The sequence below is a fragment of the Girardinichthys multiradiatus genome, chromosome 7 (genome assembly GCF_021462225.1).
Source record: "Girardinichthys multiradiatus isolate DD_20200921_A chromosome 7, DD_fGirMul_XY1, whole genome shotgun sequence".
Classification (NCBI taxonomy): domain Eukaryota; kingdom Metazoa; phylum Chordata; class Actinopteri; order Cyprinodontiformes; family Goodeidae; genus Girardinichthys; species Girardinichthys multiradiatus.
The window spans coordinates 6318035-6342896 of NC_061800.1; the positions used below are offsets into that span (position 1 = coordinate 6318035).

The 24862-nt window shown below is 39.4% G+C and overlaps 1 protein-coding gene across 2 annotated transcripts; it reads left to right on the top strand.

Moving 5' to 3' along the window:
- Window positions 1–64: 64 nt before the first annotated feature.
- On the top strand, window positions 65–23108 carry idh1 (isocitrate dehydrogenase (NADP(+)) 1). Of its 2 annotated transcripts, none has more exons than XM_047371586.1 (9): window positions 65–202; window positions 2868–2989; window positions 14750–15041; window positions 15658–15760; window positions 18089–18266; window positions 18352–18503; window positions 18593–18733; window positions 20428–20590; window positions 22209–23108. In XM_047371586.1, exons 2-9 carry the CDS (start codon window positions 2868–2870, stop codon window positions 22300–22302), a joined length of 1245 nt encoding a protein of 414 aa, XP_047227542.1. In that variant the 5' UTR covers window positions 65–202; the 3' UTR covers window positions 22303–23108. The 2 variants fall into 2 exon arrangements, with proteins under 2 accessions (XP_047227542.1, XP_047227540.1); XM_047371584.1 differs by lacking the exon at window positions 65–202 and adding an exon at window positions 669–825.
- The last annotated feature ends 1754 nt before the right edge of the window (window positions 23109–24862 follow it).

Below are 24862 nucleotides of genomic sequence, written 5' to 3' on the forward strand. Positions count from 1 at the left end.
AGTTCTCTCTGCTTCGTATCTCCACTTACATTTAATTTATCTCCACAACTTTCTGCTTCGTCTGTGTTTAGGGAGGAGGAGACAAAGAGAATGTTTTGCGAGTGAAATTACCGTAATAACTACATGTTGGCTGTGAGGCGCAACTCCACAGCTTTCAGAAGCCGTTGGCATTTCCAGATAGCACAAACTGTTGGTAGTTACGGTACGTTAAAGTGCACTGTCGAAATGTGTCGCCGACGACACGTCGGTTTTAAAGGGTTTCTTGAAGCTTGATTCACCCGTTTGTATTTGATAGGTTTTGGTCACTGAGCCAGTGCCCCATCCTTCATCTAATAGAAACATCTCTCTGATTAACAGAAGCAGTGCAAAATCCGTTTAGAAAACTAGGTAGATGGTTTTAAATCAAAGACACAGACTATTAATGTGTTTATTCTGCTGTGTTTTTGTCAAGCGTCTGATGACTTAAACCCCAACTAATTAATATTATCATTTATTATTTTTATTTAATTTCTTAGGTAAAACGGATAAAAAAAATTTTTTCCAGACAAGACGTTTTTCTTTTTTGCTTTTGAAGGAAGGGCGTGCACGTACATACGCACAAATTTGTGACTTATCAGTCAGACGAATCAAAGAGTTGAAGCTACTCCTCTTGTTGTGTGGGCTTATCTGATTGGGGACATAGTTGTGTGCTCTTGTCTGATTGGCTGAACATCTTGTCAGAATACCGGCTCTACTGGAGCGGTCTGTTCTGCTGTCGCTTCAACATCATTCCGCTTACTGCTGTCCTCTCTGGTTCTGTCGTGGGTTTTTATCCTTAAACAGAAGGTAAAGCGCTTGCACTGAAATAGTGGTTTCTGCAAAGTTAGATAATGTCGAGCTACAAGGAAGCGAAATGCTCTCATTTTGTTACGTTTCTCGGTACATCTTCCTGTTTTGTTGCTAAAGCTTAACATCATTTTTTTGTACATCAAAAGAAATGTAGCATTATAACTGAATGTTTGATAATGCTTGTGTTGAAGGAAGCAGAATACAACATGGTGTGTTGTTTGGAGGTTCCTATTTACGGTCGGGTGCAGCTAGCATAAAGTGCCCATTATGGCCCTGATCAGCTTTAGAAAAACTCCTTCCTGGTTTCACGGAGTTAGTTATCAGAATAATTACAACTAAACTGGTTCTGTTAACGTTACGACTTCCCAGTTATGGACCAACTGGTTATCGGCTGTCTGGACGGTCTGTCGCGTCCTCTATAATAATGAAGCTGTCCGGGAAACTTAGAGAACATTGTGTAATAATAGCAAACAAGGGCATGTGTCAACAAGCACCAATTTCATCTAAAGCTCCAATTTTAGTGTTCTACTGCAAATGATACATTTTTACATGTATTCAAAGGACAATAAGTGTTTTTTTTCCTTCTTTTGTTTTTGTTCTTGACACCCATTAATGTTCAGTGTGTTAACCCTTTGGTTAACACACTGAACATTAACCAAAGGGTTAACACACTGAACATTAATGGGTGTTAACCCTTTGGTGCGGAGTTTGTATGGCTTGCTAAAAAGATTTTTCTTGTAAGAGGATTGATATGGAGTAAATCTGGTGGTGCAAATGAACGGCAGAGTCCCTGATAGGCTGCTCCCACTGAATAATGTGAAGAGATTAATTCACAGAGTGCAAACCTTAGATCCACCTGTTTTTATGCAGGACATTGTAATTAGAGATGGACTGATCGGAGATTCTGTGGCAGGTTTCTGATCACCAATTTCGTAAATGTCTGATCTGTTAATGTCAGTTTTAGCCAGTTCCATTTTGAAAATATTGGACTTCTTGAACAATAAAATGAGAAATAAAAAATTGTTTCTCAAAAACAACACAAATCTACAGAGCTGTCTTTCTGCCTCACTGGAAATCTACAAGTAACATCTTCCAGGTTATGCGACTGTCTCTACTTTTTTTGTTCAATTCAGTTTATTCAGTCAGTCATTTTCTACCACTTCTTCCATAGTGGGTCACAGGGGAGCTGGTGCCTATCTCCAGCAGTCTATGGGCGAGAGGCGGGGTACACCCTGGACAGGTCGCCAGTCCATCGCAGGGCAACACACAAACAACCATGCACACACTCATTCATACACCTAAGGGCAATTTAGAGAAACCAGTTAACCTAACAGGCATGTCTTTGGACTGTGGGAGGAAGCTGGAGTACCCAGTGAGAACCCATGCATGCACAGGGAGAACATGCAAACTCCATGCAGAAAGACCCCAGGCTGGGAATTGAACCCAGGACCTTCTTGCTGCAAGGCAACAGTGCTACCAACTGCACCACCGTGCAGTTTATTCAATATGTGCCATATTGCTAAAGAGTTGAATTATTAACCGATAGCATCATTATTGGGATTACCATCAGAAAAGATTGCCAGCATGTCAGATGGAATTAAACTATTTTTAAAATTTGAAACAGAGCAACTCTGTGTTCACTTTCCCCCTATTAGCTGATGGCTAAGCCCTGCTGCAGCAACCTGAAAGAACAGCTAACATGCCTCAGTTGGAACACAGCTTCCCTTGTTGAAGTTCCTAACCTTGTTTATACTGAAAATAGCTAGCTGAGTCTTCTTCACGCTGTTACTACTTCCAAACCAAAGACTGTTATATATGTTGTGTGTATGACTGTTAAGTAAGCACATATGTATGTTGCGTTTTCGGATCAGAAAAAGATTGTATTTTTGGTATCCAACCAGCCATAGCCAGCTGATTTCTCTGAGCATCTCTATTTATAGTACAAATCAGTGAAGACTGTTAGAATAAATAGTTTTGTTTGCTACAAAGCAAAATATGTCTTGTTTGCTTTTCTTCATAGTGTGTGTCTTTGTGTTAAGATGTCTCAGAAGATCAAGGCCGGCTCCGTGGTGGAGATGCAGGGAGATGAGATGACTCGGGTCATCTGGGAGCTGATTAAGGACAAACTGATTTTCCCATACCTAGAACTGGACCTGCACAGGTGAGGGCATCTGCACATCTTCCTTATGAAGGTTATAAAGTGTGGTTTTATCATTGCATTTACAGGTTTCTATATATTTAATCATATCCATTTTTATATTCAGGATTTAAAAATCAAAAGAAATCATAGAAAAATAGGAAATATACAGTCAATTTTGCCTAATTAGTATTCAAAATGTTTTTAAAGTTGACAAATGATGATGCTTGTTGCAGCTCCACAGCACAACCTACATATAGTTGAAATGAAGTGACTGTTCTTGCAGATCTTGTATATCCTGTATAGCTTGTTTATATTAAACTCTTTTTGAGGAGTTCATTTTAAGCAAGGCAACTTTGGAACGTGTTTAGGTATTGCACAATATTAATCCCAATGCCACGTCATGGCTATAGTTGATTACTTAAAGCTGACCCTGACACAAGGTTTCCTCTAACGGTGGGAAACCTTGTGTCAGGGTCAAAGGTATCATGGCAAGGTGGACAGCGCAGCACCAGTTGCACAATGTTAAAGTGTCTCCCATGTCATGAAAAAGAAAAAAACAGCATAGGAAGAATAAAATGAAAGGATTGAGATTACTTTGAAGGGATGTTCAAAGCTGTTAAATAAAGACAGAACAGTTTTGAAACCTAAAAAATGAGAGAATTTGATCTGACTGTTTGTCATGTTTAAATCATGTGAAGCTCCTAGTATTTAGGCTTCCATCACCTTGAATATTTTAGACTTTGTGGCAAACATTTGTGTGTTTTTAAAATACTTCATCGTTTGAAATCACAAAAGTTAATGATCTGTTGTCTAACAAGATTTGAAAGTCCACTCAAGATATTGTGTGATATTTACCTTATTACATGAGAAGTTTCTTAGAAGGTACAACTGTCAGAGATTGGGCAACTCAAAAACTAAACGTGCAGGAAGTTCCCCCTTTTCTTATAGACATAAAATGTGTTGTTTGTGGAGCTGGTATCTGCAATCAATATTTTACCCACAGTAGAGAGTTCTCAGAGCACTAATTCACTACTATTTCTGTTCATGTTTGTGGAATTTCTTGCAAGTCATTTACACCTACGTTCTACTCCACTTCAATGTCTTATTCACAAAGAAAATAGCATTAACGATATGCCAGTGCAAATACAGTCATTAAATGCACCAGGTGTGAGGTGTCAGGTTGCTGTTGTTCTCCCTTCACAACGGAAGACCTTAAACGCATCAGAGGAATAAAATTTGTGTTAGAATGTCTAAATCAGCTACTGAAGTGAAATTATGATGAAAACAGTGTGATAATGTCTCCCTTTAATTGATTCATCTGCTCTATTTGTATTAAGACAGCATCTTCCCAAATGTTGTGATTATGCTTTCTAGAGAAAGTCAAATTTTCAGTAGTGTTGGTTTTTGAGTAAAGACAAATTTTTTCTTTTCTTTGGCCATAATATACACAAATGTGCAAAATACAGGTTTGCTTCTCCTCTAAATGCATGTATAATGTCTCATTGGAGTTGCAGTTTAAGGTGTTTCTGTGAATTTATCAGTAGCACATTATCTGGTTTAATTGTGGTGTGCAAAAGGTGTACAACTCATAAATCAGGGTCTTTTCACTGGATGGATTGCAGCCAGTTCCAAAGTGGATTTTTTAAAAACTCTTCTCCAATCTCATAATTTTGAAACAGGTAATGCAAACACTAGTCTAATAATGATTAACCCCCAGTCCCATTACAACCAGTGCACAAGGTGAAACAAGTATTTCAACACAGAAAATGTGTAAGCTTGTAGAGTGTCTGATGCAAAAGGAATGTGATGTAATAACTACAGATACGTCAATTAGGCTTTTACCGGCTGATTCTCAGTTTTGCTTTTCTGTGTTTCGGATTTTCTTTCCAATGACTTTAACACATAACCATTTATTTGTTTAAACTTTGTGTTAAATTATCTATTAATTTGAACAAACATTTACCATAAAAGAATAAAATGTGCTGGAGGTTGATGATAGTTTTAAATCCAACAGAAAATAAAGGAATTTCTAGATTATTCTCGTCTATGAACAAGTGTATGATTTTTACTTTCATCTGATTTTTACTGAACTCAAATCAAAGTACATAAAAGTACATGCTGTTTGATGTGTTTAGAAACCAAACAATTTTGTCTTTTGTGCATTTAAATGAAATTTCAATTATTTTGGGGTATTAGAGTATGGATTTGCAGATTATTGGACAGAATTGTATAGAAATCACTGGCATTTGGTTCCTGCATCACTAGTAAAAACCCACTAGGTTTATAGCAGTTCATAAAATGGACAAATACTGATTTATAGATTCAGTGAAATTAATTGGCAAATAATGTATTGAATTCAAATGTAGAAAAGGGAATAAATCCCAGTTTTTGTTTTTGGTGACTTTTTGCTGACTCTTCTGTTAATTTCTCCTTCCTCTCTGCTCGGTGTTCATCAGTTGTTATGTCTTGGTTTAAGCTTTCTGGGTAAAGGGCAAGAAAAAAGTAGGTAAAAGGTCACCACTTCAAACAGAGCCAGCGGCTGCACACAGATGCACTCAGGCTTTTGCTATAAGGAAATGATAAGCATTCTGAGCTTGTTGTGTTGGTTTCAGAGGTTTGTTGGAGGCCACATGTAACCAGCACTCTGGTTTATCCACTGATCTCAGCATACAGATGGTCCATATTGCTCAAAGGATTGCTTTTGGCTAGGTGTTTCACACATTTCCTCATTAATGACACCAACAGTACAGCATAGGAGAGGAACAGTGTGTTGGTGCTCCCTGATGTGAACATTGTGAGAGGTCTTTAAAAAATTGTAATTAGCTCCAGTATGAAGCGAGCATAGCCCTGGTAGAAGTGTGAATTATTCTTTAGTTGAAAGCAAGCTCACGTTCAGGTTCACCTCTCATTAATGTTGCTCATGTCTTGTGACACAGTAAATTAATTTCACAGCCCATTTATTGTAGCTTAAAATTTTGTTTTTTAGCCAGGTAAAGCAGTGGCTTATGCTCCTTTTAGTGTTAGTTAGTGCTCCAGGGTAGAGGGTGACACGGGAGTGGATTTTCTCTCCTGTCCCATCCTGCTCCCACAGAAAAATGTCTTGTCCCATCCCAATCCCAGGCCAGCATGACAAAAAAAATCCTGTCCCATCCCACTCCTGGTGAATTGACTCCCACTCCCATCCCGCTCCCATTCAGAACGACTCCCACTCCTGTGCCACTCCCATTTTTGTTTTCTTCATTTAGTCTTTTGGCAATTTCTTTGTTTAAAGGACCAGTTAGGTCCCTGTTTTTAGTTGTAGTAAAGGCCAGTTAAAGTAAAAAGAATAATAATGAAGAAATAATAAAATATCAAACAAGGAAACAGACCATGCCTATCTTAGTTGAATAAACAAAATGTACATAGTTGTATTTTACTCATTTATTAAGTGATCGTTTCCTTTGAACAATGACATTACTTTTATGTTTCAAGTTGCTGAAACGAAAGAAAAATGCACCTAGTAAGAGAACTGTACTTGTTGAACAAAAGGCCAAAAAGGCATTACCTTCATAATTTAGAAACTGTACCTCAATGGTTCACAGCCCTGGTCCTCAGGGACCCCTTCCCTGCAAGTTTTAGATGTGTGTCTGCTCCAGAACACCTGATTCAAATTCTGACATGACCTCCTATACAGGCATCAAGAATGGAGGGTCAAACTGGACAAAATTAATACAATAAAATCATCATTAAATAAATAAATGTTGTGAATGTCCCATAAGTGAAGTAAATGTAACATGAAAGAAATGTAACATTAAATGTGCCATTAAATTAAAAGGTACCATTTATTTATTTAATACATCATTAGAAACAATAAATGTACCATTATATCATGAAATGGACTATAATGCAATTAAATGTGCCACTGAATAATTAAGTATAATTTTAAAGACGACATGACGTAATTAGTGGTACACTTAATATTTAATGATGTATTAAATAAATTGTACATTTAATGGTACATTCATTTTTTTCTATTTCACAACATATTTATTTAATATCTTCCCTTGATGAAGCCTTCTACGAGGTCCGCGAGGGGACAAGGGGAATTTTTTCTCTTTTGTGTCCCCACGCAATAGTCTTTGCGTTATTTCGCGATACTTTGTGGGATAGTTTCCAAACCAGATAACTGCAAAAATGAAACAAACACTACACCCGTTTTGAGATTTATTGAGTTTTATTTTGAAATCAGCCTTAAATAAAATTATCTTCAATCCACAAGCTGTCAAACAAACTACTGGACAATAAAACTGCACGAAACCACATCTGTGACACTTTGTTTGCTTATTACTGCTGCATGATGTGTACTTTTTTTTGTACGTCGTGTTTTTGTTTTTATCGTGATTTGAACGGTTCTTCTCATCCTAAGCATTTTATCGCATTGTTTACTGCATGTTAACCTGCATATAACAAATAAACCATATCAATGACATATCAGTGCTGTTTGTTTTATGAGCAGTTTGTCATCTGTGCTGTTGCTCCAAAATGCCGAACGCAAAAGTATTGCGTGGGGACGCAAAAGAAATAAATTTCCCCATGTCCCCTCACGGGCTTCCGTACCTTACCTCTTAAATCGTTAGTGCACATGCAGCAATTTTGTTGGTCAGATGAGACTTGACACATGTTGGTACTTTTGGTTTGATGAATGAAGAGATGCAGGGTTGATTTAATCCAGAATTTGCCAAACAAGTGTCCCTTAATCACTGGTGAACTTGATTACGACTAAACATGTTTTACAAGCAGCAGACTGCGTGTTAAAACCTCTACATTCAACTCTCCTGAAGTTCGGTAATATTTGCGACTTTCCTGTCAGCTCTATGAGTTTAATAGATAAGTCCTTACTTCTGACTTTACGTTACAAATCAAATTTTACTGCGTCCAGTTCTCCACCTGCGTTTGTTCCCTCCATTCTGAACGCAGGTGGAAAACATCAATCAGAAGCACTGTTGGCTTGTGGGTCGTGTAGTTCGTTTGACACGCATTATAGTATAGGCTTCTTGGAAAAAAACAACACAATGGCGGCGTCGATTCAAGTTTTTTTTTCTTAAAGTTTATAACAAAGTCTCAGTTTTACATCTCCAAAGACAATTGATCCTAGTTTATTTTCCCTCCTATTGGTTAGCTCCCGCTCCCGTCTGCTCCCGTTCATTTTTTATCCTGTACCGTCCCAATCACGTGATCTTTACAGATGCTATCTCCCGTCCTGCGGGATTCCCGTGGGAATCCCGTGACCCGTGGGACTCTCAAAAAAATGTCAGCCTCTACTCCAGGGCTGCTGCTATATCATGTGTAATGAAGTATAAATAAAGACATCAATTCTCAAACAGGGCGTGCTCTTTTAGGGTGACCCATGCCTGTGGCAAGCTTTAAAGCCCCCGATTTGGTCACATTAGTCTGAAACGTGCAGATTAGATTTTCAAAAAAAAAAAAAAAATCTGTCTTAGTCTTTTTCTTGCTTACATTTACTAATATTCTCTCAGTCACTGCTGTATATTTGCCAAAAGTATTTGTCTATCTACTTTTACATGCACATGAACTTTGATGATATCCTATTCTTAATCTAGAAGGTTTTTCATCTTAAATGGTAAATGGATTTATTTTGTTGTACAATTTTGACATGATTACTGCTGAGTCGGTTGTTTTTCAGGAAATTGCATGTTTTAGAGTTTGTATAATGCAGTTAACGATTTTTTGATAATTAAGTCAGTTGATGAATGTTTCAATAATCGATTAATCCCGATTTATTTGATGAATTGTTCCAGCCCTAATTGTGGTGATTTTATTATCCTGAGAACTCGGTATGCTGCTAAAACTGAATGCAGAAAATACAAAAAAATACCTCTATGCCTCTTAAGCTTTCTAGAATAAAATTGCTCTTGAATGAAGATAAACAATAACAACATATTCATTTTTGATTTGATTACAGTAGTTTTTAATAAAACCTTGAAGAGGAGCTAGAAAAATCAGCTGCATCTCTGATTATGAAAGTAGTAAAACACATGAAAATTTTGAGTCCTGTTTCTTATTTATGTACTGTACTTTTCCAATATTTATTTTATTTTTATTTTTTCAAAATGACATCTTCAGTGATGGTGTTATCAAACAGTCCCCAGAAGAACCAGCAGTCTATCTAATCAGTGAGAGAAGATCAGCAGACACAGAAGATGCCTTTTAGGCAGTATTATCAGCAGTCCATGGAGTCTGACAGAGGTTTCATCTGTTTAAATCAGGCAGTTGTTCAGCATGACACAGTAGCACAGTCATTTTGGAACCAATGGGTTTTAGAGCCTACTCCCACATGTTGTTAACCCACGTCATGTTTTCTTGTTAAGAGTATGCCTAGGGTGACCAGATATCAAAAAACCGAATCCTGAACAAGGATGCTTATGAGGAACATTGCAGGACACATTACCAACACCATGATGATGTCATACATTTTAATTTAAGAAAGATCAATCTCTGTTTTGCGTGTTATCTTGGCTGCTGTTACCATGTCTGTCTGTCAGTCATTTGTTGTGATTATGAATATACTATTTAATATTAATGCTTTAATATTTTATTAAATAATAATTCGGTCTGTTAAGGGTTGTCCTGTGAATACCAGCCCAATAAGGTGGTGGTATTGGGATAAAATTGAAAGGGATAAGCCAAGCTCTGGCATTATTGAACAGCAAAACTCGGCACACACAGAATGAATTCACACAGTTTCTTAAAATACAAGAATTTATTAACAAAAATAAGTCAACTCAAAGTGAAACATTTCAGTCAACAAACTCTTTGCTAAAACAATCCAACTAAACTACCAAGCAAAATGAAAGAATAAGGAAGACTAATGGGTTATGTACAATATACACAAGTTGATCAAAGATGATTGAAAACCATGACCAATAAAGTGATGCAATATTACCATGCAATGCTATTTATGTTGGAGAACCAAGGATTAGCTTGAAGAATCTGGAAATGAAGTTAAGTTAGTCTTAAAACCAACTTAGGCAATAATTGGTATACCTTCAAACAACTATTCACAATGCAAGATCAGATAAAACATTATTTTAATAAAATATTTTATAGAATGATTTGCTGAATGAAACCAACCTTCTGGAGGATTAATTCTCAATGGTGTTTAATTAGTTGCCTTTATTTTTTTTAAAATAATTACAAAAATATTAAGAAAATATTAAAATAATATTTAAGGAAATATTATTTTGAATAAGAAACAAACCTTTTGGATAAATAGATCCTAATGGTGTTTTATTAGATATCACGTTTAGTAAAATAATATTTAGGGAAATATTTCATAGATTGAAAACTAACAACCTTTCTGGGTAAATGATCTTCAGCTGACTCATAAAATGGGCTAACACGTGTTCTTAGCTGTTAGTGAGTGGAGCTAACAAAAGAAGCTTATAGCTGGTTACCAGAATCAAACACATACCTTTTTAAAATACCACTAATAAAAGGGTTGAAATGCATAAGTGTGGACAGCGTGTTATGGCCGATCTTCTGTGTTTAAAAACCACCCTTTAAATAAAGTTTGTTTTGACTTTAAAACATAACACATCCTTAGCTGAGTGCTAGTCTGCTAGCACTTACTGTAGCTGAGTTTCTCAACACAAGATTATTTAACTCTGAACTAATCTTCTCTGCCCAAACCTTACCTCTTACATGAACCGTACTGAAGATACGTTGTCCTGGCAGTTGAGGAAAACATCCACGTGTGGGTAAACAAAGGTGGGTAAACCTGTAGCTGTGGAGAACGGCTTTTAGCTGGCCCGGCCGAACCGTACGACAAAGGCACGTTTGGCTCCTTGAGTGGCAGCGATGCGGCGGGGTACCTCTCGCTATCTGGACGTGCATGCAGGAAGGCATGCGATGCGGTCCCGGCCTTCTTTTCCATGCTGTGTGAGAAATCCGCTTCGATTAGGGCTGCTTCTGGAGGCCTCAGAAGAAAAGTCAAGTCAACCCTGTCTCATTACACCTTTTATATGAATGAATGTCGGATACTCGAACAGCAAATCATTACTCAACTTTGTCGCATATGATTGTGTGATCGTATGACACTCTTGGATCCAGTTTGAAGAGTTATGTCTGCTTGCCAGCAAAGAGACATACTTCTTTGGTACCTCTCCTGTCCGGTTCCCACCTAGAATCAGCATGGAAAGAGACCTGTTTGTTGGAACACTGTGTTGTTATTCAAACAGCGATGTCTTGGGAAGTCTACTGTCCTGTTCCTGGGCTGAGTTAGGAGTAGGTTTCTGTGATTTATTTTGAAAGTTCCAGAAATGTTCTTACTGGCTTTTAATGCGATCCCAATCAAAATCGGTCAGTTGCAGGTAATACCATCTAATGTGTACTAGGCAGTGTCTGCTGACTTTCAGCCACTCTTTTGACGGCCTGTTGGATGCTCTGACGATTACCTGTTAACAGTATTACTTCACTTCTGATGACACCGCTTGTGCCCTCTAGTGCCTCCTCTATAAATACACCTCTTCTTTGCAAATGGAATAATTTACAGAGCCATCACTGGTCTTAATGTCTAAAATTACTTTAAAAAATGTCTTTGGGGTGCTTGAATTCTGACATGTTTTTGTCAGTGAGTTTAGTGTGACAGGCAAATATGATGTTGATACACACATATGTTCATTTATGAGAGTTTTTTTCCCATAATTAGCATATCATGGTATGATGTGCACAATCGTACTTGTACTCGTCATCTTCCACTTTATCCGGGACCGGCTCGCAGGGGCAGCAGACTCAGCAGAGACACCCAGACGTCCATCTCCCCAGACACCTCCTCCAGCTCCTCCGGGGGAAGCCCAAGGCCGTTCCCAGGCCAGCCGAGAAACATGGTCCCTCCAGCATGTCTTGGGCCGTCGCCTGGGTCTCCTCCCGGTGGGACGTGACTGGAACACCTCCTGAAGAAGGCTTCCAGGAAGCACCCGGTATAGATGCCCGAGACACAGTTGAATGCCTTCTCCAGGTCCACAAAACACATGTGGATTGGTTGGGAAACTCCCATGAACCCTCGAGTACCCTGCAGAGGGTATAGAGCTGGTCCAGTGTGTACACAGCTCCTCCTGAAGCCGAGGTTCGACTATCGACCGGACTCTCCTCTCCAATACCCTGGCATAGGCTTTACCAGGGATGCTGAGAAGTGTGATCCCCCTATAGTTGGAACACACCCTCCGGTTAACCACCTCGGGAACTTCAGCCTGGGTGATGAAAGAGTCTAACCCCGAGGCACTGCAGACCTTACGGGCGCAGCTACGGGCAGCAGCATCGACAATAGATGCGGAGAAGATGGTCCACTCGGACTCTATGTCTCCAACATCCCCCGGAATCTGGTCAAAGCTCTCCCGGAAGTGGGAGTTGATCCAGAGGCTGTGCAAAATACATTTTAAAATGTTAAATAAAAGGAATAAGTAGAGGACACAAATCATAACATTATGATTAAATTGCTGGTTTTACTTTTGCTTCTAAAATAGCTCTGGCCCCTTAAATCATAGACTCTACAAGACCATTGGAAACTCGCTGAGCTCTCTGTAGGTATTTAAACTGTATCGGGGTTGTTTTGTTGTATTTTTCATATTCTCACCCTTAATATATGTTATATTGGCAACTTGAATGAGGTTGTTGGAGTTGGTTTCAAAATGTGGATGCTGGGGACAGGTCAGGGCTGCAGGCAGGCCATTCCTTTAATTTTGTCGATGCCGGCTTTACGCAGGAACAACAAATGCCAGGCCCCCTCAAATCAATTCTGAATCACCAGCCCCCGCTTTGCTTCTCCCTCCCCTCCTAAACATAGTCGCACAAACATGTCCCGTGGACTCTGTGCAGACATGTTCTTGCAAAGCTTCATTAAGACGGCCACGTACGCGGTGTCACACAATAACCACGTATGCTAACATTATAGCACTGCTGAAAACATTATGCGGCTTCTGGCTCGATGTTTCTTTTAAAAAAGGGCTGGAGAGGAGGGCATTTTGGCGTGACACCTGCTGGAAAAACGCTTGCATTTTGTTCCAATCAGCAACCATGCATGACTGCATAACGCATTGCCAACATATTTTGTACTCATAAAATCGGTGATTTCAAAGCCTTGTCCAGCTGTTGCCTGATGTTTGTCAAGTTTAATGAAGAGCCAAAGAGAGGGATATATTACAACCAAACAGACAAATTAGACCATTTCACTAATTTCACTTAATTATTTTGATGCTAAAGGCTTCAGAAGGAAAAAAAAGGCATGGGCACAACCATTTTCCTGCATGCCTAGTAGCCTAATTCAAACAATAGTATTTTATTATTATTATTATTATTATTACACTGTTATTATTATTTTAGTATTAATTACAGCATGCTGGCCAGAACTCTGTTCTGTGTAGCTAAAATTAATTTTTACTCCCTTGCTCTTTTCATGAAAGCATTTCTACTCCAACAGCTGAGGAATCATTTTGTTAGGTAGTTAACATTACAGACTAATATTTGTCGAAGGCTAAATCTAATGCTAAATAAATAGGAAAATGTTACCTAGCTGTCTGTTTGATTTTATTAGCAAAATAATAGACCCAATGTTCACATTGACTACCTAAAGTAGGTTTTTAATTTGAAATGAAAGGCAGGTCTTGAGCTACAGAAATCAGTCAAATAATGTTTACTGTTTTCTCAGCTGATTCAGTGAGTCTCTTTTGATTATGATGCATAGCAGAACATTTATTTTTTTTATTTACAAATTTTGCAGCATAATGCCAAGAAAAGAGGCTATAAAAGTATAAATATATCCTGTTTTTTTATTTTGCAATAGATGCCCTTTTCTTAAGCACCTGCCTCCAGAAATGTCTGTGCATGTTCTGACCAGCACCAGATCCAATTGGAATGTGGTGCTGGTCCGGTTTTAGCTTTCTGGATATCTTTTGTATTTTCCTCCTTCAGCATGAAGCTGTCTCTCAACATCAAGTCAAAGCTTAACAAAGTAAAGGCTGCACCTCAGTGTATATTAGATGAAGTCTTAACAGCATTGTTGGGCATTTACAATTGACCAATAAATTTCACAGTCACAGTTGATTAAGCAATGACCATCACTGATTGATGATGTTAAGTTGGACAGATTCTCTTTTTCAAAGTAAACGAACTATTGATATGAGTAAAAGAGACAACATTTTGACATTTTGAGATGTTAAGGTTTCTACTATTCTGCCACACAATGACTATTTTGATAGAATTTTCCCATGAATAATTTCTAAAAACCCTCCAAATGTTGTGAAAAGCAGCCCAAATGTTATCAACCTGCCCAAAGCTATTTTTTTCCAGTCCAGCATCTTCTAATGAAGCCCAATTGGAGGGAAACCAGTGCAGTCTGGCAAATTGCACAGCACTACAGTTTACCCCAATCCCATAAAGAAAACACTAATCAACAACAACAATAAACATGCCGGAGCATAATGTGTAGCATGATGATGCCCACTTCACATTTCTGCCTGCCCCCTCATATATGCATGCCTAGAACCAGCCCTGAAATCCACCCTCTTCCTTTGTAATGTGTGCAGAATATGGTTTTGTGTTGTCTTGCTAAAAAATACAAGTGCATTCCTGGAAGAAATGTGGCCCTGAAGGCAGGATGTGTTGCTTTGAAATCTTGTATGTGTAGCATTTATGCCTCTACCCCAAAAAGTAGTTTTCATTCTGCATGTTTTCACATTCTGCATGCTATTAGCTTTAAACCCAGTCTCTTTGTGTCCTCCTGCTTAGCTTTGACCTTGGCATGGAGAGCCGAGATGCAACAGATGACCAGGTGACTGTTGAAGCAGCAGAGGCAGTCCGGCGCTACAACGTGGGGATTAAGTGTGCCACCATCACACCGGACGAAAATCGTGTAGAGGAGTTCAAGCTGAAGAAGATGTGGCGATCTCCCAACGGGACCATCCGGAACATCCTCGGAGGCACGGTGTTCAGGGAGGCCATCATCTGCAAAAACATCCCGCGCCTGGTGTCCGGCTGGGTGAAGCCCATCATCATCGGCAGGCATGCGCACGGAGACCAGGTAAGCCAGTCCTCAGTACTGGTGATAGACTAGTGGGATTATTGCTATGGCAATGGATATAAGGCAGATGTTTGAAGCCAAAAAACAAGATATACTGGCAACCAAATGAGTGCAGGATTTATATTGACATGTCTAAGAAACTTAAACCAGTTTGTTTAATATCCAACAAAGCTGTTCCTGAAGCACACTAAGAGGAGGCCTCAGCACTTCCTCTGTAAAAATCACTTGTGTTCTGCTGGATGAAACACTGTGGGGTTTCCAGGACTCCTCCGATCAATAATTAAATTTCATTCACTGCTCTTTGGACCTGCCTCTCTTGCCTGGATAAGTTGTAGCACAGTGACACATCTTGAGCACAGGTCGGTTTATGGCTTAGTGACAAAGTCAACAGTTCTGTGCTCAGTATAAAAGTGTGGGTGAAAGGTAAGAAGACTGGTGGTTACATAAAGGATGTCAGGGGCAGGATGTGCATTAAATTCTCCAGCTGATGCTTCCTGCTGAGGTCTTGGTTGTTACATGAACTTTGCTTTTAAACTAGGCTCATCAATTTTGAAAACTGCGACATTCAGAGGGTGGCTTTATAGTGCTAACTCTCTCCTCGTTGTGCTCTCCACAGTACAAAGCCACTGACTTTGTAGTGCCTGGGCCTGGAAAAGTAGAGATGATCTACACACCCACGAATGGAGAGCCAGTCAAATATGTCGTCCATGAGTTTGAAGGTAAGAAGGAAGTCAATTCGAAGTGCAGTTACACTCGCACCACAACTTATCATATCAAAGATCTGATTATTTCATAATGTGTTATCCCGGTGTTCTGTTTACACCAGAGATGCACACTATATTAAATCTTAATTACAATTCCAAAGGACTGAGAATATTTAGTAGGCTATAATATTAAAGGTGCCATGCATTCAAACTCTTGTCACTAATAAATTTAGGTAGTAGGATGGAGTATCACTGTTTTTTATGCCCAGACCTGGTATAGGACTTGCAGTGTTTTCACACCAAACCCTTGGAACGCTTAGTGCCATGCTAGAGATTCTGGAGTGGATCACGCCAGTGTAAACCCATCCCAGACCCAGAAATGGACCAGAGAACTGAACCCTGGCATGGTTCAACTGCCGGTATCGGCACAGTTTATTTGGACCATGTAGCGATTTGCTTGCAGTGTGAATGCATGCTGGGCCAGCATACCGAAAGGAATAGAGGATGTGATGTAAGAGCAGCGCATTGAAGTAGAAGAAGAAGTGAATAAACAAAGTAAGAGCGTGAATCCGAAGACTAAATAGACTATATATAGTAAGAAGATGTTAAAATATAACTGATGAAATGCAAAACGCTCTTTGTATTTTCTGTATGTGCATTGCCCCGTGTATACATCTGTCTGTCATCATGGCATTGTCAAACCCCTTAATTTGAGGAGTGTTTTCAGCTGCTCCCTTATTCAGAGGTCGCCAAAACAAATCAGTACAACTTGCACACAGACTTGGCAAGGTTTTATGCCCGATGCCCTTCCTGGCACAACCCGGGTCCCCCTGAATCAAAGATGCAGGCTTACCCCACTACACCACAAAGGGACTTTTTCAAACCCTTTACTTTGCGTAGTTGTGCTCAGATATGATCCAAAACTTTATTTTGGTTAAAAATATAATTAACGAAAAATAAATGCTAGTAATTTAAGAAAAATTCAGCCATGTGGAAAATAATTAGATAAAATAAGACGTTATAAGATAACCATTATTTTTGGCTCCGCTGCCAGTATTATTTGGTATTTTCTCCTACGTAACCTCTGGGACTTCACTTGCTTTTTTTTAAGACACTGCTTTCAGACGTTCTTTGTTTAATAATAAGAAAGGAGCAAAACTCCGATTGAGAAAAGCAGCTTTCAGATCAACATCTGATGATCTGATCACAGCTGGTTTTAAAGAGGAGCCATTTGTACCATTCGGCGTTTGCTACAGCTGTCTAAAAATTTTAAAAATATATTTTCTGGTATTTTTTTCAATAGTGAGAAAAGTGACAACGCATTAAGGAAATCCTCTCTTTACTGCCAACATTTATCACAGCATACAGTCAGAGCCCCTACAAACACTGCTCTACAAACAAAATTTACTTATTAATAAAAAGGCAGCCTCATTGCACCAACTACATGAAGTAAGGCTGTACTGCTAAGCTGCAAAGTTGGTTGCGTTTATTCATATTTTGAAATAAATGGATATTTATTGGTGCTCTGATGGAGCTAACATCCACGCATCCATCGTCTATACCAGCTTGTCCGTGAAGGGCTCCAGCCATCATTGGGCGAGAGGTGGGGTACACCCTGGACAGGTCGCCAGTCAGGACAACAATAACACACACACACACACACACACCTAAGGGCCAGAGAGAGAGACCAGTTCACCTAGTAGTCATGTTTTTGGACAGTGGGAGGAAACTGGGGTGCCAGGAGAGAAATCAGTCATGCGCAGGGAGAACATGCAAACTCAATGCAGAAAGACCCCAGGCCGGGATTTGAACCCGGGACCTCCTTGCTGCAAGGTAACAGTGCTGTGGAACCAACAGCAGAGGAAAAAAACTCAAACAAGAAAAGTCACCATCTTAACCATCTTGTCAGTTTGTGGAGGTTTGTAAACATCCTCATTTTGTTTCATCATCATCACAATAAATCACAATTCTCATCATGTTTTCTCCACAATGACCACAGATGATAGGATAATTGCTCATCTCTAATTGGCATGTGAATATGTAATAAAGATAAAAGTTCTCTCGGCCTCTTAAGCCTACTGTTGAGAATGTTGAGTTGACTTGTGGTGAATAGATGTCCTTATTGTCACAAATAAACATGTCTCAGTTGTGCAGATGTCAAAGCACCAACATGAAATCCAAACTGGTCCCAGTCAATATAACTAGGACAGACTGGCAGACATAAAGCTCAATAAGGATCTAATTATTTCCACTGCACATCTCACATATCAGTTTGGATGTTTTCTACTCTTCATGTGGATGATCTCATCAGTATGATCTGTTCATGTTGATTTGTCTGTCTAGGCACAGGTGGTGTGGCTTTGGGAATGTACAACACTGATAAGTCCATCCGAGACTTCGCCCACAGCTCCTTCCAGATGGCTCTGTCCAAAGCCTGGCCTCTATACCTCAGCACCAAGAACACCATCCTGAAAAAGTATGACGGTCGCTTCAAGGACATCTTCCAGGAAATCTATGAGAAGTGAGACCTTTAATATACTCACATAATGCATCCACAAAAACGAGCAATCTTAAACCGAACTGAGCGGGAATTTCTTGTCTTTCAGGGAATATCGCGCTCAGTTTGAGGCCAAAGGTATCTGGTATGAGCACCGACTCATAGATGACATGGTGGCTCAGGCCCTAAAATCAGAGGGAGGTTTCATTTGGGCCTGCAAGAACTATGATGGGGATGTACAGTCTGATTCTGTGGCACAAGGTCGGTTAAATGATTCATTTGATGAGCTATGAAGGAATATGTGCTCCTGATCACACCAATTGAAGGTCATGACTGACGATTGTTTTCAGGGTACGGTTCTTTGGGCATGATGACCAGCGTTCTGATATGTCCTGATGGACGCACAGTGGAGGCTGAAGCCGCCCATGGCACAGTGACTCGCCACTACAGACAGCATCAGCAGGGCAAAGAAACGTCCACCAACCCCATAGGTTGGAGAAATCATTGTAATATACAGAAGTACAGGTCCTTCTCAAAATATTAGCATATTGTGATAAAGTTCATTATTTCCCATAATGTAATGATGAAAATTTAACATTCATATATTTTAGATTCAATGCACACTAACTGAAATATTTCAGGTATTTTATTGTCTTAATACGGATGATTTTGGCATACAGATCATGAAAACCCAAAATTCCTATCTCACAAAATTAGCATATCATTAAAATGGTCTCTAAACGAGCTATGAACCTAATCATCTGAATCAACAAGTTAACTCTAAACACCTGCAAAAGATTCCTGAGGCCTTTAAAACTCCCAGCCTGGTTCATCACTCAAAACCCCAATCATGGGTAAGACTGCCGACCTGACTGCTGTCCAGAAGGCCGCTATTGACACCCTCAAGCAAGAGGGTAAGACACAGAAAGACATTTCTGAACGAATAGGCTGTTCCCAGAGTGCTGTATCAAGGCACCTCAGTGGGAAGTCTGTGGGAAGGAAAAAGTGTGGCTGAAAACGCTGCACAACGAGAAGAGGTGACCGGACCCTGAGGAAGATTGTGGAGAAGGGCCGATTCCAGACCTTGGGGGACCTGCGGAAGCAGTGGACTGAGTCTGGAGTAGAAACATCCAGAGCCACCGTGCACAGGCGTGTGCAGGAAATGGGCTACAGGTGCCACATTCCCCAGGTCAAGCCACTTTTGAACCAGAAACAGCGGCAGAAGCGCCTGACCTGGGCTACAGAGAAGCAGCACTGGACTGTTGTGGTCCAAAGTACTTTTTTCAGATGAAAGCAAATTCTGCATGTCATTCGGAAATCAAGGTGCCAGAGTCTGGAGGAAGACTGGGGAGAAGGAAATGCCAAAATGCCAGAAGTCCAGTGTCAAGTACCCACAGTCAGTGATGGTCTGGGGTGCCGTGTCAGCTGCTGGTGTTGGTCCACTGTGTTTTATCAAGGGCAGGGTCAATGCAGCTAGCTATCAGGAGATTTTGGAGCACTTCATGCTTCCATCTGCTGAAAAGCTTTATGGAGATGAAGATTTCATTTTTCAGCACGACCTGGCACCTGCTCACAGTGCCAAAACCATTGGTAAATGGTTTACTGACCATGGTATCACTGTGCTCAATTGGCCTGCCAACTCTTCTGACCTGAACCCCATAGAGAATCTGTGGGATATTGTGAAGAGAACGTTGAGAGACTCAAGACCCAAAACTCTGGATGAGCTAAAGGCCGCTATCGAAGCATCCTGGGCCTCCATAAGACCTCAGCAGTGCCACAGGCTGATTGCCTCCATGCCACGCCGCATTGAAGCAGTCATTTCTGCCAAAGGATTCCCGACCAAGTATTGAGTGCATAACTGTACATGATTATTTGAAGGTTGACGTTTTTTGTATTAAAAACACTTTTCTTTTATTGGTCGGATGAAATATGCTAATTTTGTGAGATAGGAATTTTGGGTTTTCATGAGCTGTATGCCAAAATCATCCGTATTAAAACAATAAAAGACCTGAAATATTTCAGTTAGTGTGCAATGAATCTAAAATATATGAATGTTAAATTTTCATCATGACATTATGGAAAATAATGAACTTTATCACAATATGCTAATATTTTGAGAAGGACCTGTATGTCCTATGTTTTTTGAGCAAAGCCTGTCCTCACACTGTTGACCTGTTTGTTTCAGCCTCCATCTTTGCATGGACGCGGGGTCTGCTCCACCGGGCAAAGCTCGACAACAACGCAGAGCTCCGGGTGTTTGCTGAGGCTCTGGAGGCTGTCTGCATCGAAACCATCGAGGCTGGTTTCATGACCAAGGACTTGGCTATCTGCATCAAAGGCTTGCCAAAGTAAGTCACATCTGTCACAATTTGCTATTACATTAATTAGAGACACAAACTTGCAGCTGATGGATAAATCCTTTTCTGGTATTATGGTGCATGGCCAAGTCACATGTGGCATAATGATGCAGCTGCACCTCTGCTAGAGCTGCTGACTCCAACAAACCACATTTAATGTTGTCTTTTCTTCTAGCAGATGATCAGTTTGGTGTTGTTTGTAAAGCTGTTCTTTACAGATCCAATATATATTAACATTGCAACAGCAACCCAATTACAATTACCGTGTCAGCCTTTTGCTAGAAACTAAGGACAAAATATTGTAGAACAGGGAACACTGGGTCTTTGTAAAAGGAGAGAAAACATGGTTATACCATAATCCCATATGTTCAGTGTTCAAAGTTGAGGGTTATATTCTAGAAGTGTGTTTACTGGGAGTCATGTAATTGAACAGGAAAGGAGTGTGAATGTAAGCAATCAATTACATCCTTATTTTAATTGTATTATCATACCGACCTTGACTGGGAAAAGATATGTTCTCTTGGTTGACAATGTTTTACAGTCTGAATGAACACTGTGACCCACAGGGTGAAGTCCACTGAGATTTTATAGTGCTCTACAACAGTCCTAGTTTCACCACAACAGGCAAAGATCAATTTAGTTTGGATGGTCTCAGCAGCTAGGTTGTCTTCACCTTTATCTAGATAATTAAAATAAAGAAAATGTTTATAAAAATGTTTATAGCAAAATAAAACATCGGTTTCTCCAAAAAAAGCTAAACGTTAGAGCTGTCTCTTTCTGTATCACAAGACAATCTACAAATACAGAGGTATAGAGGTATATGTATGAATAGAAAATTTTGAAAAAAAATGTATATCTCTTTTTTAAAACAGATTACAGCTCAATAAGTTTTTATTTTTTGCATACCTGGAAATGTAATACACACAATGTCACAGAACAGTTTATTTTCTATAAGCTCATATCAAAAATCATTAAGAGTTATTAAAAATGTGTTTGTTTGTTAAATAATTCATTCACTTCCTCACTACATATAGCAAAACAGGAGTGTGTGTGTGTGTGTGTGTGTGTGTGTGTGTGTGTGTGTGTGTGTGTGTGTGTGTGTGTGTGTGTGTGTCCTATAAAGTAAGTAGACCCACTTACTTAACTGAGTTTTTTGACATTTCCTAATCCAGCATGCCTAATGGCAGAGTTTTACTCTTTGAAAGGATAAAACTGAGCCATCTTACTATAATTGAAACTTCATGTAAATAGCTGAAATCCAACCTGGCTTTGGGGGTGGAGCAGACATGTCCATGTACAAAAGCTTCGAACAGCTTTTTGCTCTCTCTGACTTTCTTTTTAAAAACATCTCACTGATACTAAAATAAAAGCTTGGTTAGCTAGACAACACTGAAGTCAGCTGTTGTCACTGCAACCTATTAATAGTAAGGTATGGTGCATTCACTGATTTGTGGACAATGGGGTTTTTAGTTTCCAACCAAACAATCGCCAGTTGTTTATTGCACTGTTTGACCCTGATAAACATTGTCTGGATTTGTTTGGGACACTTAAACTGCTCAAGTTCCTGTTTCAAGTGTCTGATCACTGATCTTCTCTTGTCTTTTTGCAGCGTGACACGCAGCGACTACTTGAACACCTTTGAGTTCCTGGACAAGTTGGCAGAGAACCTGAAGATAAAGCTGGCTAACCAACCCAAACTGTGATTCCTACATCCCAGCTGCAGCACTTACACACAGACACACACAGTTACCCATGCACACAGGGATATCTTTACAGAAACTGGAGTTATTGGCCAAGTAGGGAGGAGTGTGCTCTGGACTCCAGGAGATCTTAGCAGTAGCTAAGGGTTGATCAAGGAGAGTGCCTTGTCCACAAGAGTCAACCATCCCTCATGCTGCATCAGAACTTCATTACACAGACATTAACCGTCTCCAGGAACTAATACGGGCTGTGACCTTAAGGCTCGGTGTCCTTCTGATTGCACTAGCTCCCTGACGTCTGTTTTTAGTATATAATGCTGATCTGTGTTGGATGGCTGGTGGGTAAGATAGTTGTAAGGGAGCCTCTGGACCGTCATTGCCTTACTCGTTTTTTGTTAAAATCATGAGTTGAGTCTGGTCATCTCCTTTGTCTTGTAGCATTTTACGAATACCCCAGGCTACATTGTGATGCCTGAGTTCCAGAAAAGCACAGCACGGTCACTAAAAGGACTTCTTAGTTTTTAGCTAAATGAATAAACATTCTATGAATTTTTTTTTAATGCAATGCAGAATACATAATATACTTTATAGATTTGAAGAGTTCTAACTCATTAACATTGTTTGTAAACTCCCTACTTATAACCAATAAAAACTCTGAAATGTTCAACTAAATACATGAATTTAGATTTTGTTCTCATCTTAACTTGAAGAGATGTATTTATTTGCCAATTCCTTGATGTTGTGTGTGTAGGTGTGTGTGTGCATCAACAGTAACATTCATGTAATAAATGCGAGCCTGCCAAAAACGATTATAAATTTTTTTTTATTACTATTACTAGGATCATAAATCACTGATGTGATATTCTCAATAATGGCATTTTGATTGATCTATGAAAACAAAGTAACAACACACATATTCACTGAGTATAATGTCATAATGTACTGTACCCACAGTTTATACAAAACTCACCTAAAACTTCAAAAATAGCAGTATTCACTATTGGTAAAAGGAACTTATGTTGTGACTGAAGTGGATAGATGGTCATGTTAGAACATACTAAAAACAGCAGCCAAGTTTTCATATCCTGTGTGCTTCAAAACAAGTTGAACATTGGAGGCGTACACCAATCTTAAAACAGCCTGACCTGCCGATCCTGATTTTTTTTTTCATAACTGAAACTGTCAAGTGTTATAAGGTCACAATACACCTTCAATGGTCCAATCCTATTTTATTGAAAAACACTGAACAATACCTGTGCAACAATGCAAACGTGATCATGATCGGAATTTAAAAGATCGAGGCAGATTGATTGGTACATTAGGATCATTATTTTCTTTCTTATAGATTTCTTCTGCTTTTGCTTTTTCTCAGAGTAAAATGTTGTACCACTTAAAAAAAGATACCATGAGTAAATAAAACAAAATGTTTCAGATGATGATTTCATTTGTTATGGGAAAAAAACTATCGGGGGTTATTTTGGCCCCCGTGTCCATAAATTAACTGTAATCACAGTTTTTAAAAAGCTAAATTTGATTAAACTAGCCACAACCAGGCCTGTTTACTGCCTGACCTGTCACCTTAAATCTTCTTAAAAAGGACCTATCTGACAACATAAAATAGGCTAAAATATCTCAAAAAGCAACACATCATGTCAAGATGCTAGCCTTTATCCACAAATGCAAAAATGAAATGGCATTAGACAGCATTAACAGCTCACCCTCGAGGTCACAAAAGAACACAGAACAACATCTAAGACTTTTCAGGCCTCACTACCTCGGTTAAAGTCAACGTTCATGATTCAACAAGAAGAAACAAGCATGGGAGAGTTCCAAGAACAAAACTGCTGACCAAAAATAACATAAAGGCCCATCTCACATTTATATCTTCCTTTATACAGCAGGATAATGATAAAACACACCAGCAATGCACTGTTTGATAGTTAGGATTAATTGGAATGTATGTACCTGACTATTGTTCGTCACACTTCTAGGGAACATCTCTCAACGATCACCTTCTGACTGGATTAGATCTCACCAATGCACTGGTTGGAGTGTTATGCCATTTCAGAAAGGGCCCCATTACCATCATGTGTGGCATGGAGAGAATGTTCCACCAATTCCTTGTCCTCAAGACACATCAAGACTATCTAAGAAAAGAAAATCCAGCTGATCAAGCCTCAAGAGATTTAAGTGCTACTCAGCTGAAATAATCAAGCTGGTTAAAGAACCCCAATTTCCTTCGGGAACAAGTTCTCCAGTCAAAGAGGAAAAGATGGGAGAGGTTGAAGAAACAGATCCTGAACTCCATAAAGGGTATGTGCTCAGTGTGCAGTCAAAGAAAGTAAACCCAGGGCTAGAGTGTTTAAAGAAGTTTGCCAATTAGTCAAGAGCTGTTAAAGACTATTGCCAGACTCAGACAAGAAGAGACACAGAAGTATTCATTATCAAGCTAGTTCTAAGAAGTTTTTACTGAGGAAATACAGAAAATCCGGTCTTAAAGGGAAAATTCTCTGCACAAGCAAAACAGACTAAAGCAGTTAAAAATCAGATTTGACTTACCCCA

Excerpts from the sequence above, each read along its gene's own strand:
- idh1 (XM_047371586.1), top strand. The coding sequence starts at position 2,868 with ATGTCTCAGAAGATCAAGGCCGGCTCCGTGGTGGAGATGCAGGGAGAT. Across the intron at positions 18,504-18,592 it reads GTCTGATTCTGTGGCACAAG|GGTACGGTTCTTTGGGCATG; the intron begins GTCGGTTAAATG and ends GATTGTTTTCAG. Across the intron at positions 18,734-20,427 it reads AACGTCCACCAACCCCATAG|CCTCCATCTTTGCATGGACG; the intron begins GTTGGAGAAATC and ends TGTTTGTTTCAG.